Below are 13,397 nucleotides of genomic sequence, written 5' to 3' on the forward strand. Positions count from 1 at the left end.
ACACTCCCACAGAACAGCATCAGAGAGCACGGACAGTAAAATCTACCAATTAAAAAGAAACTCTTGAGGGAAAAAGCAAAGTGGAGAGAGCCCAGAGGAGGCCCCGGAGCTGCTCCAGGGCTGGAGCCCCTCTGCTCTGGAGCCAGGCTGGGAGAGCTGGGAATGTTGCCCTGGAGAAGGGAAGGAGCCAGGGAGAGCTGCGAGCCCCTTGCAGGGCCTCAAGGGGCTCCAGGAGAGCTGCAGAGGGACTGGGGCCAAGGGCTGGAGGGACAGGAGGCAGGGAATGGCTTCCTACTGCCAGAGGGCAGGGATGGATGGGATGTTGGGAAGGAATTCCTGGCTATGAGGGTGGGGAGGTCCTGGCACAGGGTGCCCAGAGCAGCTGTGGCTGCCCCTGGATCCCTGGAAGTGTTCAAGGCCAGGCTGGGTGGGACTTGGAGCAGCCTGGGACAGTAGATGGGGTCCCTGCCCATGGCAGGGGTGGAACGGGATGATCCCTAAGGTCCCTTCCAACCCAAACCATTCTGTGATTTTATGTATAGTTTGGGAGATGGGGATTTTCACCCATCCCCTCTGCGTGACATTCCCAGTTGAATTGTTTTTAAAACTGGAAGTCTTCAGGAAATCATTCTGTTCATGATATTCCCCAGGAGAAGCATGGCTGGCTGCACCCTCGGTGCAGTCACTCAACTGTCAGGAGGAAGAAATGAGCAGAGGCATCATAAACACAACCATTAAAAAATGGGGGGGTGTCCAAGGTGGTATGTGCACAACTTTTTGATTTTAAATAACAAAGGGAAATGGACTCACAGTTGACACTCATCTCCTTTGATTCCCTTGGTTGTGCAGAAACATTTCCCTGTGTTTGTGTTGCAGACGGACGCATGGCCATTGCACTTGCAAGCTGTTGAGAAGAGAGGGGAGAAGATGCAACGTTGAATGAAGAAGAGAAACAAATTCAATAGCAATTAAGTCCTTTAGTTGTCAAACTGAGATACATCGACAATTACCGTGCAGATGAAAACCCATTTGGTGCTCTTTGCTTTCTTTGAGCTACAGAAGGCAGATGAAAATAGACCCGTGCATCAAAACCGAGCAAGCACAAGCTACCCAGGACTGATGTTTTCTAGGAAATCATCATCAGACTGTGCTTTTTCGCCTCAAAAATTTATTTAACTTCCTCTGCTGTTGTTAGACAGCAGGGCTGATATCATAACTAGGAAGGAAAAGATAGTATTTGGAATAATTTTGGGCTTGCTAACACATTTCAGCCAAACTCAAAACTCTTGAGAAAAGAGTTTGGAAAATAAAACAAAGCCTGTGGGACTTCAAGGGTTTTTTCTAGAAATAAATAAATAGGCCTTGGGAAAAATAATGTCTCATCAGTCCTATTGAAGAAATAATGTCATTATCAACAGCATCAGCAGAAAACAAATGCTGCTAAGATGATTACATCCATGCTGGAACTAGTTTGGGGTGCATTCCCCAATATATTTTAGCATAACTTTGCACTGAATGTCATCGAGTTGTGGTTGAAGCAAACCTGCACAGCCCTGAACAACTTCAGGTTTGGCACATGCCCAAAACAGACCACCTCATACACCTGAGCCTGCTCAAGATCCAATCCAAGGTAGCACGGTGGGGACATACAATAGATTTTGTTCACAAAAATGCTCCTGATTTAAACTAAATGCTCATATTGACACACTTTGAGACCTTTATTCATAAAGATGTAGAAGAGAAACATGAAAAAAAAAAACCCAAACCAAATCAACAAATAAGAACAAAGCCTACACAACCAGTTGACTTTGATATCTCGCTCACTATCACTGGAAGAACAGATTTAACAACTTCTCCTTATACGCAGGTGCCTTTTAGTAGTTGTTCTGCCAATGAAGGTGCATCCATCTGGAGCTGCACATAGCAGAGTGTACAATGTAAGGAAAAAACTATACAAAGCGAAGATCTCGGTTTTGGTCCCTGAGCTTGCTGGGAACAAGGTGCTTTGAAGGCCGGAGCCTCCCTAAGAAGACATATTCCTCCTCACTAAGCAGTCATGCCAATCAATGTACCAGCAGATTCTTAGACATGAAGTCCCCAGTCCTGAATATCTCTGCCAGCCTTGGACCTTATTATAGGAATCCTTTTGATATCTTCTTTCTGTTGGCACATAATGGAAGCTATACTGTATCAGCAACACTTAATTGTGCTTCTCAGATGCAAGGGAGAGGTTTCCAAGCAGCAACACAGACATAAGAGGAAGAAGCTAAAAGGCCTATTGTGGGAACAAGGAGACAGAATGAAAATTCAACAAAATAATTGTATTCTGTGAAAGAAACACACTTTTCATTAGAGCCACTTAAAGAAAAATAAGTCTTAGTACTATTGAGAATGTCTTCTTACACTTTGCACAAGGGAAGCAAAGTGAAGCTGGATCAATATTCAAGATGAACACACATGAAATCTCCTGATTTTTAAACCTCAGGTTGTTTAGAGGCAGATTGCAGCATCTTGAGCAATAACATTAATTTTTCTTTCCTCTCTGCTCTTCAGCCACATGCGTATCAAGAAGACTGAACACTCAAATATTCCCATTTAAAACAACAGAATTTATTCATTTATCCACTTTCCTACAAGCCTGTAACTGGAGATCATTTACTAAAGAACTGGAATATGCACAAAGAGACATTTTCTCATGGCTTTTCAGAGAACTTTAAACTTTGGAAACAAACTATTGATAGAATGTTCCTGACAACCTCACTGGAGTCTACAAATGACAATTTCCCGCCAGAGTTGGATGATGGAGCAGAAACCCAAAACCACTGGAAATGGCTTTTTGACTGTGAATCATGGTAACAGCCTGATGATGAACCACCTTCCAGTGAGCCTTCTTCCACCTTCTTCACAAACCATGGGTCATGGACTCATTCGAGATGGGCATGCGGATCGTTACTCCTCTTTCTACATTTGTGAGGGTCCAGCTTCCCAATGGCAACACCGTCACCCACCTGCCCAACACTATTCTTCCATGCCACGTGCTTTAGCTGCCCTGCAGGGCCCCCTGAGCCCTGGAAGATGGAAACAGGCAGGCCCGTGGCACCAGCAACTCATGGGCCACCAGCAAAGGCTGCATGGATGTGTTCGGAAGCACTGCCACAGCTGCAATCTGATTTCAGGCATAATAGTGCCTTTCCTTTGCTTGCAAATAACTTCCTTATCTCCCACCAGCATATTTTCATGGGAAACTTTAATCAGAAAATTCAGAAAAATCCTGAAGGCAGAGAAAGCACCTTGCAGCTATTTTTACATTTGATGTGCTGTATTTCCTGCCCTTCCTGATTAATACTCCTCTACTTAGACACTTCCTAAAAGCAACCTCTGAGGAGTGATTTACCTGCCATTTAGTTATTATCTGCCTAGCTCTGCCAACACCAGGGTGTATGATGTGATGCAAACAATTTTTTCAGGGAAATAACTGCAGTTTGACAAAATATTTTCAATACAAGTAATATAACCTTGTGTTGGGACTTTTTACAGGGCTATGTAGGAGTGAAGGCATTGAAATAAAAGAGAGCAGGGTTAGATGGGATATGGGGAAGAAATTCCTCCCTGCAAGGGTGGGGAGGCCCTGGCACAGGGTGCCCAGAGCAGCTGTGGCTGCCCCTGGATCCCTGGGACTGTCCAAGGCCAGGCTGGACAGGGCTTGGAGCAGCCTGGGACAGTGGAAGGTTTCCCTGCCCATGGCAGGGGTGGAATAGAATGGCCTATTAGAACCCTTCCAACCCAACCATTCCATGATCCCATGACTCACACTAGGCAATGAGTGTGCAAACACACAGATGTTTGTGTGTCAGGCTGGAGTGTACAACAACTATCTCCAGCATGGCTGTGACTGTGGGCTCTAAAAACAGAGCAGCACAAAGTATTGCTCACAAATGCACAAAAAGAGTGAAATCAGCACATTATTAACGGGAAAGGATGGAGGGACCACGGCTCAGAGAAGGGAGAAAACAGGAGCTGGCTCTGCTGCCTGTCAGCCAATCCTTATCTGAAGAATTCCCCTCTGGAAAGGTTTTCACCAAGCAAAAATAACTAATGGGCAGCAGTCAGCCTGGCTGCATCAGATAGGGTGATTTGCTCTTGCTTTCCCTTTCCCAATCCATCTCAGTCTTTCTGCCCAGGTTCCTGCTTCCCTCATTCTTTCCCCTTCCCAGTAAATAGTGTTAAATCACAGCAAATTAAAAACCTGGACCCAAAGCACTTGAGAGCAAAGCACTTCTGACATGAGCTTCTGGTTCCATCAGATAAGGAATGAATGCTGTTCCACAACCTCTCAACACATTTTCTAATTTCTTTTTCAGGCATCTGGATGATTTCAGTCTGTCATTCATTATCTAACAACAAACTATTTTGGGACAATCCTTATGCACAAGAGTCCAAAGGAACTTACTCTCCGTTTGCAGACACATAGAAAAGCGACACCTACCAACAGGCACGTTGTGATCCAATGATTAAACCTGAAAGCTCAGGGTAGAATTCTGTATTTTCTCAGGCAACTCAGCCTCAATTTATTCATTACTGCATTTCAAAGTATCTTCACCCAAAATGAGTTTATGAGTATCAGCAGTATTTAATCTGGCAGATAATGTTGTGAAATCAAGTGTCAGGGATGCACCCTCTCTTCTGTACCCGTGCTGTCTGTTGGAATTCCATATCCCTTTTCTCTAAGGGAGGCAGCTGTATCCCTGTGAGTTTTTCACCCCCTTCCTCGAATCTGTCCATTGGGAAGTTCTTCGTAGCCTCAACCATCACCACCTTCCTCCTGCCTGAGGAAACAGGACTCCATGCTCCAGCTACTGACTCTCATCTTCATCCAAAAGGTCAGCACTACTTCCAGTCAACACACTAAATGAATATTCAAGTATTTTCTACTGGATTGTCTCCACACTTGGAAGAAGCAACAAAAAGTCTTCAATGTCCGCTCACTAATCACCTCTGCTTTGATCTTCCAGGATGGCCACAAACCACCCACACTCATTTCACAGAAGTACTGACGCTACTCTGAGCAATGTTATTTTTATTCTACCTCTTCCACCACTGTATCTAATTGTCTCATTCTACCTCACTATACTCCATTAACATAATCCACTGGGACCAGGGCTGTTTAATATCTCTGTTGGTGACAGGGGCAGTGGGATTGAGGAATCCACAGCAAGTTTGCTGGTTTGCTGGTGACAACAAACTGGTATGGTCAGCATGCTAGAGGGAAGGGGGGACATCCAGAGGGACCTAGACAGCATCCAACGGTACCTGGATGGCATCAAGAGGGACCTGGACAGACTGGAGACATGGGACTGTGTGAACCTCATGAATTTCAACAAGGCAAAGTGCAAGGTCCTGTACCTGGGTTGATGCAAGCCAGAGCACAAATACAGGATGGGTGTGGAATGGCTGGAGAGCACCCCTGTGGAGTAGGACTTAGGGGTGCTGGTGGATGAGAGCTGGACGTGCCCCAGCCCAGAAACCCCCTATGCCTTGGGCTGATCCCCCAGCGTGGGCAGCAGGGGAGGGGGGAAATCTGCCCCTCTGCCCTGCTCAGGTGAGAGCCCACCTGCAGAGCTGCCCCAGCCCTGGGGCCAAGAGCAGAAGGACGTGGAGCTGCTGGAGAGAGCCCAGAGGAGGCCCCGGAGCTGCTCCAGGGCTGGAGCCCCTCTGCTCTGGAGCCAGGCTGGGAGAGCTGGTAATGTTGCCCTGGAGAAGGGAAGGAGGCAGGGAGAGCTGCGAGCCCCTTGCAGGGCCTCAAGGGGCTCCAGGAGAGCTGCAGAGGGACTGGGGCCAAGGGCTGGAGGGACAGGAGGCAGGGAATGGCTTCCCACTGCCAGAGGGCAGGGATAGATGGGATCTTGGGAAGGAATTGTTCCCTGGGAGGGTGGGGAGGCCCTGGCACAGGGTGCCCAGAGAAGCTGCATCTATCCCATCCCTGGAGATGTTCCAGGCCAGACTGGATGGGGCTTGGAGCAGCTGGGATAGTGGAAGGTGTCACTGCCCATGGCAGCAGGTTTGGAGCAGCATGAGTTCTAAGGTCCCTTCCAACCCAAACAATTCCACGATGCTGTGATTAAATCTCTTAGGAGAAAGAAGCACCTTCTCTCACATCTGCACATCTGCACCTCTCACAGCTGGATTCTGGTTTACAATTGGTCTCCCCAATGCCACAACACTGAAAAATTCACAGCAGTTCAAAACCATGTCACAAGGTTGCAGGTCAAAACTCCAAGACTTCCATGTATATTTCTCAATACTAAATGCATTGGTCTTTCCCAGTTTGCTAACTGGATCTTGCACACCTGAAAACAGCTCTTTGTGCCAGAGAGTCCCAAAGGACTTTACAAACTGGAATGCAATTTTAACAGGGTTCTCCTAATCCTCAGCTGAAATCCAGCCAAGTCCTCAGTGAAACATGGCAAGCCTTTATGAAGCAGACAATTTTAACTATAAACACACAACACATTAACCAAATGGAATAGAAGGTGAAACTTAGATAAGCAGACATTTGTTCAAGACATTCGGATCAACACTGTTTCTTTTAAAAACAGGATCATCAAACACTAAAATACAAACATTTTTCACTGTGGTCATTCCAAGTTTAGAAAGGAGGGTATAAAATCATCTTTATGTGCAATGAAAGTAATTTCACTCAGCAGTTTGAGTGTCTTCGATTTGAAGAAACAAGAATTGAGCCTTGCCTGCAGGAAAGAAAACATGAATTATCAGGATATAATTTGTGTTAAGATAGCGGAGGAACGAGCAAAGAGTGAAAAACATGGAAAAGCTCAGTGCAGGAAGCTCGAAGGCAGCACTTACGCTGACACGTGCCCCCGTTGGTGGGATCCCCGTAGTAGCCCGAGATACACGTCTCACAGTGTTTGCCCGTGGTCAGGTTTTCACACTTCTCACAAATGCTCTCATTTACACACTTGCTGTGCCCGTTACACTGACAGGCTGAAGAGAACAGGAAAATGATGAGTATTGGTGCTCAAATGTAGCTCACAGAGACGCTCAGGAGTCTGCACTGTGCAGAAGATAAATGAAACCGTTGCATTCATCTTCCGAGAGGTTCTTGTCTCTTGCTAGCGATACATGGAGCCAAAGACAGGTGTATATCAAAAAACTGGACTTGAATGCAATACACAGAAAACTGAACTGCAAAACATTTCAGGCATGTTGGACTGGAAGCTGCTGGTGGGGTGGATTTACAAGGAACGGGGAGGGAAGCGTTGGTTTTGTGTCAAAAACATTAGTTAAAAATCATCCTAAGTATTATTAATACTTAAGACAACCTTCAAAGGAAGATCCGCCTTTCTTTCAAACAGCCTTAAAATAAATAAAGGAACAAAAGTTAAAATCTCATTAAAGGTTTGTAGGGAAAGTAATTATTTCTCTCAAGTAATAAATAAGAATGTCTTCATGCAGCAAACCTGTGCAGCTCAGCTGCACAGCTCCTTCCATCTCCAAGTGTGTAGTTCCTACTTATATTCTATACTCCTCTCCTCCCTCTATTAGCAGGAGGGAACACAGACATCCCCATAGCCTTAAAAACTCTCTCCCCTTGCATTTAATCAAAATGCTGGACAATTAAACACCACTCATTTACCTGGACACTGAATAAAGGACCAGTTATAGCTGTTCTCCACAGGACACATAGTGACATTAAGGACAGGCTCCAAGCTGTGTTTCCCTGGAGTGGATGGGGTCGGCATCTTGACAGGACCCCGGTAAGAGCCTTCGATGCACTTCCCCTTCCCAGTGTTGCTCGGATCCGTGCACCACCCACAGCCAGGCTGCTCCAAGCACTGAGCACATGTGCAGTAGCCTGAGCAGTTCTCAGCTATAAAAAAACAAACACGGAATTGTGGAATAAATCACTATGTCAAACACAGGCAACAAAAAACGCAGAAAACCTTGTATTTTTACCTCAACAAAATATTGATCTTATCAAATCTAGAAATATTTATTCTGATATTCACAGTAACATGTTCCTATCAGCATATTTATTCCAGAATCTAAAATAACTATTAACAAAGTTTTCATTAATCAGTGAGTTATGAAACAGCACAACACACACAGAGGTTTTTCAAACCATTACACACCACCCTCTAACACCAGAGGTTAATGTTCCCTCTAGAAAACATCTCTGATTGATTTATAATCGATCAGATGATCAAATGAGCCATCTGGAAGCAAAGGCTAAAAACTGGCTGGTTTAGTCACTTTGAGCCTCTTCCTGCCACATTTCAGTGTCACATGCTATTATTTCAAGTATTTATCTAAGTCAAAAAGCATAGAATACAAGTAGAAGAATAAAATTCCACCCTTTAGCCCCTCCTTTCTCTAATGGGATGGGATTTCAGGGGTGACAAACTCTTTACATACAGAAAACTTTTTCTATTCCTTTCCCCAGACCATCTTGAAAAATATTTTCTGGATTCTTTGTGATGCAAGATGAGCAGACTTTCTATTTTGATGTTTAAATTGACAAAATTTGCCTTTAAAAAGTAAAGAAGAGTAGTAGAAAAACATTGTTGTCCATTATTTTAGCTTACTCATCTCCTGCCTGATTCTTCCTCCAACTTTTGACCTCTGGCAATATGGGAAGTTCACACTCTCATGTTCCTTAAAATTATTTTCTTCATCTCTTATTTTGTAACACTTTGAGCTACTGGTGATGGCCCTGCTCACACCCAACTTCTAAAGAATTCAACATAAATCAAATAATTTCTACATCTTCGCCTGTTTTAAGTTTTTTGCCTCTTTTACCCCAGTTTGAAAAGAAAACACAGCATTCCAAAGTGCCATGAAGCTTTTGCAGTTTACTTACATCTACCTAAAAGTGGCATAAAAGTAAATCATTTATTTATAATGAGGTAGAAATTCCTGCTACAGTCTGTAAGTAGACAATACTTCTGAGTAAAACACTTGTGTAAACCCTAATTTGGATTTGATAATCAGGCAATCACAAAGTGGTTTGGGTTGGAAAGGACCTTACAGACAGTGTCATTCCACCTCCTGCCACGGGCAGGAATCCTTCCACTAGACCAGGTTGCTCCAAACCCCATCCAGCCTGGTCTTGTTCCTCTCATCCAGGGGATTTTCAGCACAACCCACGTGGGTCTCAATGACTTTTACCAACAAAACACAAGCGCCCAGGCACCCCCAGGAGCCAGGAGCGGTCACTTACGTGGACAGCTGCTCATGGTGTACCACTCCATGCACTGCCCATAGGGGAAGGAGGCCACGTAAGCGTTGGAGTCCACGCACTGCTTCATGTTGCTGCACCACATGCACTCGGAGCTGCCGCTCGTGCACTCCCCGCAGGCGGAGCGCAGCGCGCAGGGCGTGCGGCACTGCTTGGCGCTGTGGTTGGCTGCGGGGGGAGGACAACAATCAGTTCTCTTCCAGAAGTAATCATGGCTTGGAAGGGACCATAAAAACCATCTCATCCCACCCCCCGCCATGGGCAGGGCCAACTTCCACTATCCCAGGCTGCTCCAAGCCCCATCCAACCTGGCCTTGAACACTTCCAGGGATGGGGCAGCCACAGCTTCTCCGGGGAACGGTGTTATGAGAGTGGTCTCTTTTTCTCTCCAGCTCTGTTGATGTATTCCTCAGTTACCCTCCCCAGCAAAGCATAGGGAAGAATCCCCATGTTTTACATGAGCACACAGGGACATGTTTTAAGTGATTTGATCAGTTCCAGACATAAATGAGCACTCAAAGCAGAACTAACTCAGCAGTTTGTAGTGTGAGCCAATGCTTTAAGCTTTGCTTCAAGTGATTGTTCTCACACCATAAAAAACAAGGTAAAGCTTAAACCCAAGTGCTACAAGTGAAAACATACAGAATTTTGAGTTCACGTTCCACATTCAGGATTCACATCCTGCACTTCCACAAAGAATGATTTCAACTGGTGTAATGTACTTAAAATTTTTATTTGATCAACCAACTTCCCTAACACTTAAAGAGGCACTAACTGGTATTCAGAAATAATCAGCTACAGTGGAGAGTTAACAGACCAAGCCATCTGAAAAGATACGCAGTTTCAAGAAAGCTGGAAGACTTTTCCCAAAAGCAAATAGCTTCCTTTTTTCAAAGTTCTCGTATCTCCAAAGTGTCTTGGCCAATTAATTTCAAACTTTGACAAAATCCTCTTCTGGCTACATAGCAGGAGCAGGGAAAATGAGGAATTCAATTGGAAAGTTACTTTGTTTGGTTTTTTTAAACAGGAGATTGCTCCATACCATAATTAACCTAAATGTCACATGTAGGTATGCAATTGAGAAAAAATAATTAAAATAATGTACTTCAAATATTTTACAGTTAACAGCATAAATGTTGAGCTAATTTTAAAATTTCTAGTTCCTGCATGAAATACGTCCACAAGACACGGGTTCAGAACTACTTTTCTTCGGCAAAGTCATGATTCAGCTGGGTTGAAACACAAAAAATTGTATTCTCTTTACTCTCTAAGAAATACTCATCAACCAGACAGCTGTTGTTACCTGGCCTTTCACACACAGTGCCGTTGACCTCGTTGATACACGTTGCTGCCTTCAGTCCCTGTTGGGAAGGCTCAGCTAAATATCCACAAAATCCAGCATCACTTGGTTCATTGGGAAGCCACTGGACGAGGGTGTTGGTGAAGGGAGACATGTCTTCCCAGCACCAATATGACACATTGATTTTCCTCAATCCAACCCATGGAGTCAAAGTTTTGGGCTAGAAATAAAGGAGCAGGTCAAATCGAAGTTAGTGTTGCTGGCCACAAACTTCTTAATATAAAGATCCCATAAGAAAACTATTTCTACTGCCAATTTATTTTTTGGCACGCTTTCATTTTGGGGAGGAGCATTTGAGCTCTATTGCAATAGCATCTTGTTTTACTGTTAAAATATGTAAACATCACCTACTTCAGAATGATTTTATGCGCTTTTATACCCTAGAGCTGCAGCTTACAACAACAACAGGGTTACAAAGCATATTGTGCTAACACCAACATATTTTCTTATTACTAAACATCTACATACAGGTTACTTGAACAAGGAGTAACTTCAAAACAGAGCCTCCCCCAGCACATCCACCAGGGCTCCAAGCCCCATCCAGTCTGGCCTGGAACATCTCCAGGGATGGGATAGATGCAGCTTCTCTGGGCACCCTGTGCCAGGGCCTCCCCACCCTCCCAGGGAACAATTCCTTCCCAGTATCCCATCCATCCCTGCCCTTTCCCACTGGGAAGCCATTCCCTGCCTCCTGTCCCTCCAGCCCTTGGCCCCAGTCCCTCTGCAGCTCTCCTGGAGCCCCTTGAGGCCCTGCAAGGGGCTCGCAGCTCTCCCTGGCTCCTTCCCTTCTCCAGGGGAGCATTCCCAGCTCTCCCAGCTGCCTCCAGAGCAGAGGGGCTCCAGCCCTGGAGCAGCTCCGGGGCCTCCTCTGGGCTCTCTCCAGCAGCTCCACGTCCTTCTGCTCTTGGCCCCAGGGCTGGGGCAGCTCTGCAGGTGGGCTCTCACCTGAGCAGGGCAGAGGGGCAGATTTCCCCCCTCCCCTGCTGCCCACTCTCTGGGATCAGCTCAGGATGCAGTTTCCCACCTTACAAGCATTCTATACTAATATCCACTAAAACAGGCTCCTAGTCTCTTTCAGCTCAATTTTCAAAGTGCTCTGTAGGTGGAAAAAAACCCGGTAAATTAACAATTCTTTTTTACACAGTGTAAAGATTTAAACACTATGAGGGAAGGGTTACCATGTGCCTTTACGAATTTTAAGTTCCTCTACACTCAACTACTGGAATATCCAGAAACACCTGGAGCTGTCAGAATCACATATTTTTACGCTATCCCAGGCTTGGCTTCCTCATTTTACAAAAGACTTAATGAACAATCTTGCTTAAATTGCACCTAACCTTTCCTTGGCTAAATCGACTCCCCTCTAAAACACTGTAATTGTTGAAATTCCACTTTAAAATTACAAAGGGAATCAAGGCAAGGAATGTTCTTGTTTTAATAGGGGAATATTCCTCTTAAATACTGAAGCATGTTCTCCCCTGAAAAAAAGCAATCCTATTCCCTCTAGCCTCATTTTTTCTAGAGAAAATGCTTCCCACAGTGGCCTCTGGGAGCCCGGAGTTGTTATTCTGATGTGCCATCAGCCCACAGCAGCTTTCCAGCCTAATCCAGGATTTTAGAAAAGATGCACAGCATCATTCTTTGTCAGGGCTGTAGCACCACCTACACAACCTGCCCTGAACATCTCCCTGCTTCTCCCAGGGACTGGAAAAAAGATGTATTTATTTCATTGATGCATGAAGAGGGAAAAACTCCAACTCACTTCTCCCTGGGCCCGACAGAAAAGCACCTGCTACTAAATCACACACAAATAATGCCAAATAAGCCAAGCAGCTCTGTGGAATGAGAAGGTGACATTTTAAACAGCTGCTTTTCTAAGTGGAGTAAATAACTCAATACTTTACATTAAGCACCTCCAGTGCCCCAAAGGGACCTTTATTTATAAAATATTGTGCACAAGTCACCAGAGGGTTCCTGCTGCAGTCCTGTATTCCACTGAGGAAATGCGGGTGTGATTCCAGAACAGAAAGTGATATCTCCAAGGCACTGTGTATGTTTATATTTATCTTTCCCATTTACATTCTCTACAATTTTAGCTCAGAAGCACCTAGAGAGTACACTGAATTTCAAAAGAAAATCAGTTGGTTTTGGTTAAGAGGCATTTCTATTGTGTACAAAGCACACAATACCCCGGCAAGGACTCCTCCACAGCCACAGCTTTATTACACAAGGGACGTACAAGAGAAGCACTCACCGAAGACTGCATCTTCTGCAGCTCCTTCAGAACAAATTCCACTTTCTTCTGGGTGGTGAGAGAAGCCAATAAAGCACCATTGGACCTGCAGGACAGTTTGGCATGATCGTAGTTCTCCTTAGCATTGGTGATCTTCAGGCAGGAGTTGCCAACCAAATGCCAGTTTGTTCCACAGATATTTTCTGGGGGACAAGGCGGGAAAAGAAAGTAAACCCAGAGATGCAGGTGACCTTCCCAACAATCAAGGCAGTGAAAGAACCATGAAAAAACATGAGCCCATGTGGGCAAGAGGCCAGTGGCCCCTGGGCTGTCACAGCACTGGAGTGGCAGCAGGGCCAGGGCAGTGCCTGTCCCTGGGCTGGCACTGCTGGGGCACCTCCAGTGCTGGGGGCAGCTCTGGGCCAAGAGAGCCCTGGAGGGGCTGGAGCATGTCCAGGGAGGGGAACAGAGCTAGGAAGGGGCTGGAGAGTTCCTGAGGGAGCTGGAAAGGGGCTGGAGAATTCCTGAGGGAGCTGGGAAGGGGCTGA

The 13,397-nt window shown here is 45.4% G+C and overlaps 1 protein-coding gene across 2 annotated transcripts in view; it reads right to left on the reverse strand.

The window, feature by feature from the left end:
- Window positions 1–13,397, reverse strand: part of ATRN (attractin) — a 152,634-nt gene that overhangs the window by 68,017 nt on the left and 71,220 nt on the right. For both annotated transcript variants that reach the window (XM_082282483.1, XM_082282484.1), the window contains exons 15-20: window positions 12,871–13,052; window positions 10,560–10,776; window positions 9,239–9,424; window positions 7,655–7,888; window positions 6,865–7,002; window positions 811–904 (exon numbers count right to left, since the gene is read on the reverse strand). In XM_082282483.1, coding sequence (XP_082138609.1) covers window positions 811–904; window positions 6,865–7,002; window positions 7,655–7,888; window positions 9,239–9,424; window positions 10,560–10,776; window positions 12,871–13,052 — 1,051 coding nt within the window. The remainder of the gene's footprint in view (window positions 1–810; window positions 905–6,864; window positions 7,003–7,654; window positions 7,889–9,238; window positions 9,425–10,559; window positions 10,777–12,870; window positions 13,053–13,397) is intronic.

Source organism: Coloeus monedula (genome assembly GCF_965178545.1).
Source record: "Coloeus monedula genome assembly, chromosome: 5".
Lineage (NCBI taxonomy): Eukaryota > Metazoa > Chordata > Aves > Passeriformes > Corvidae > Coloeus > Coloeus monedula.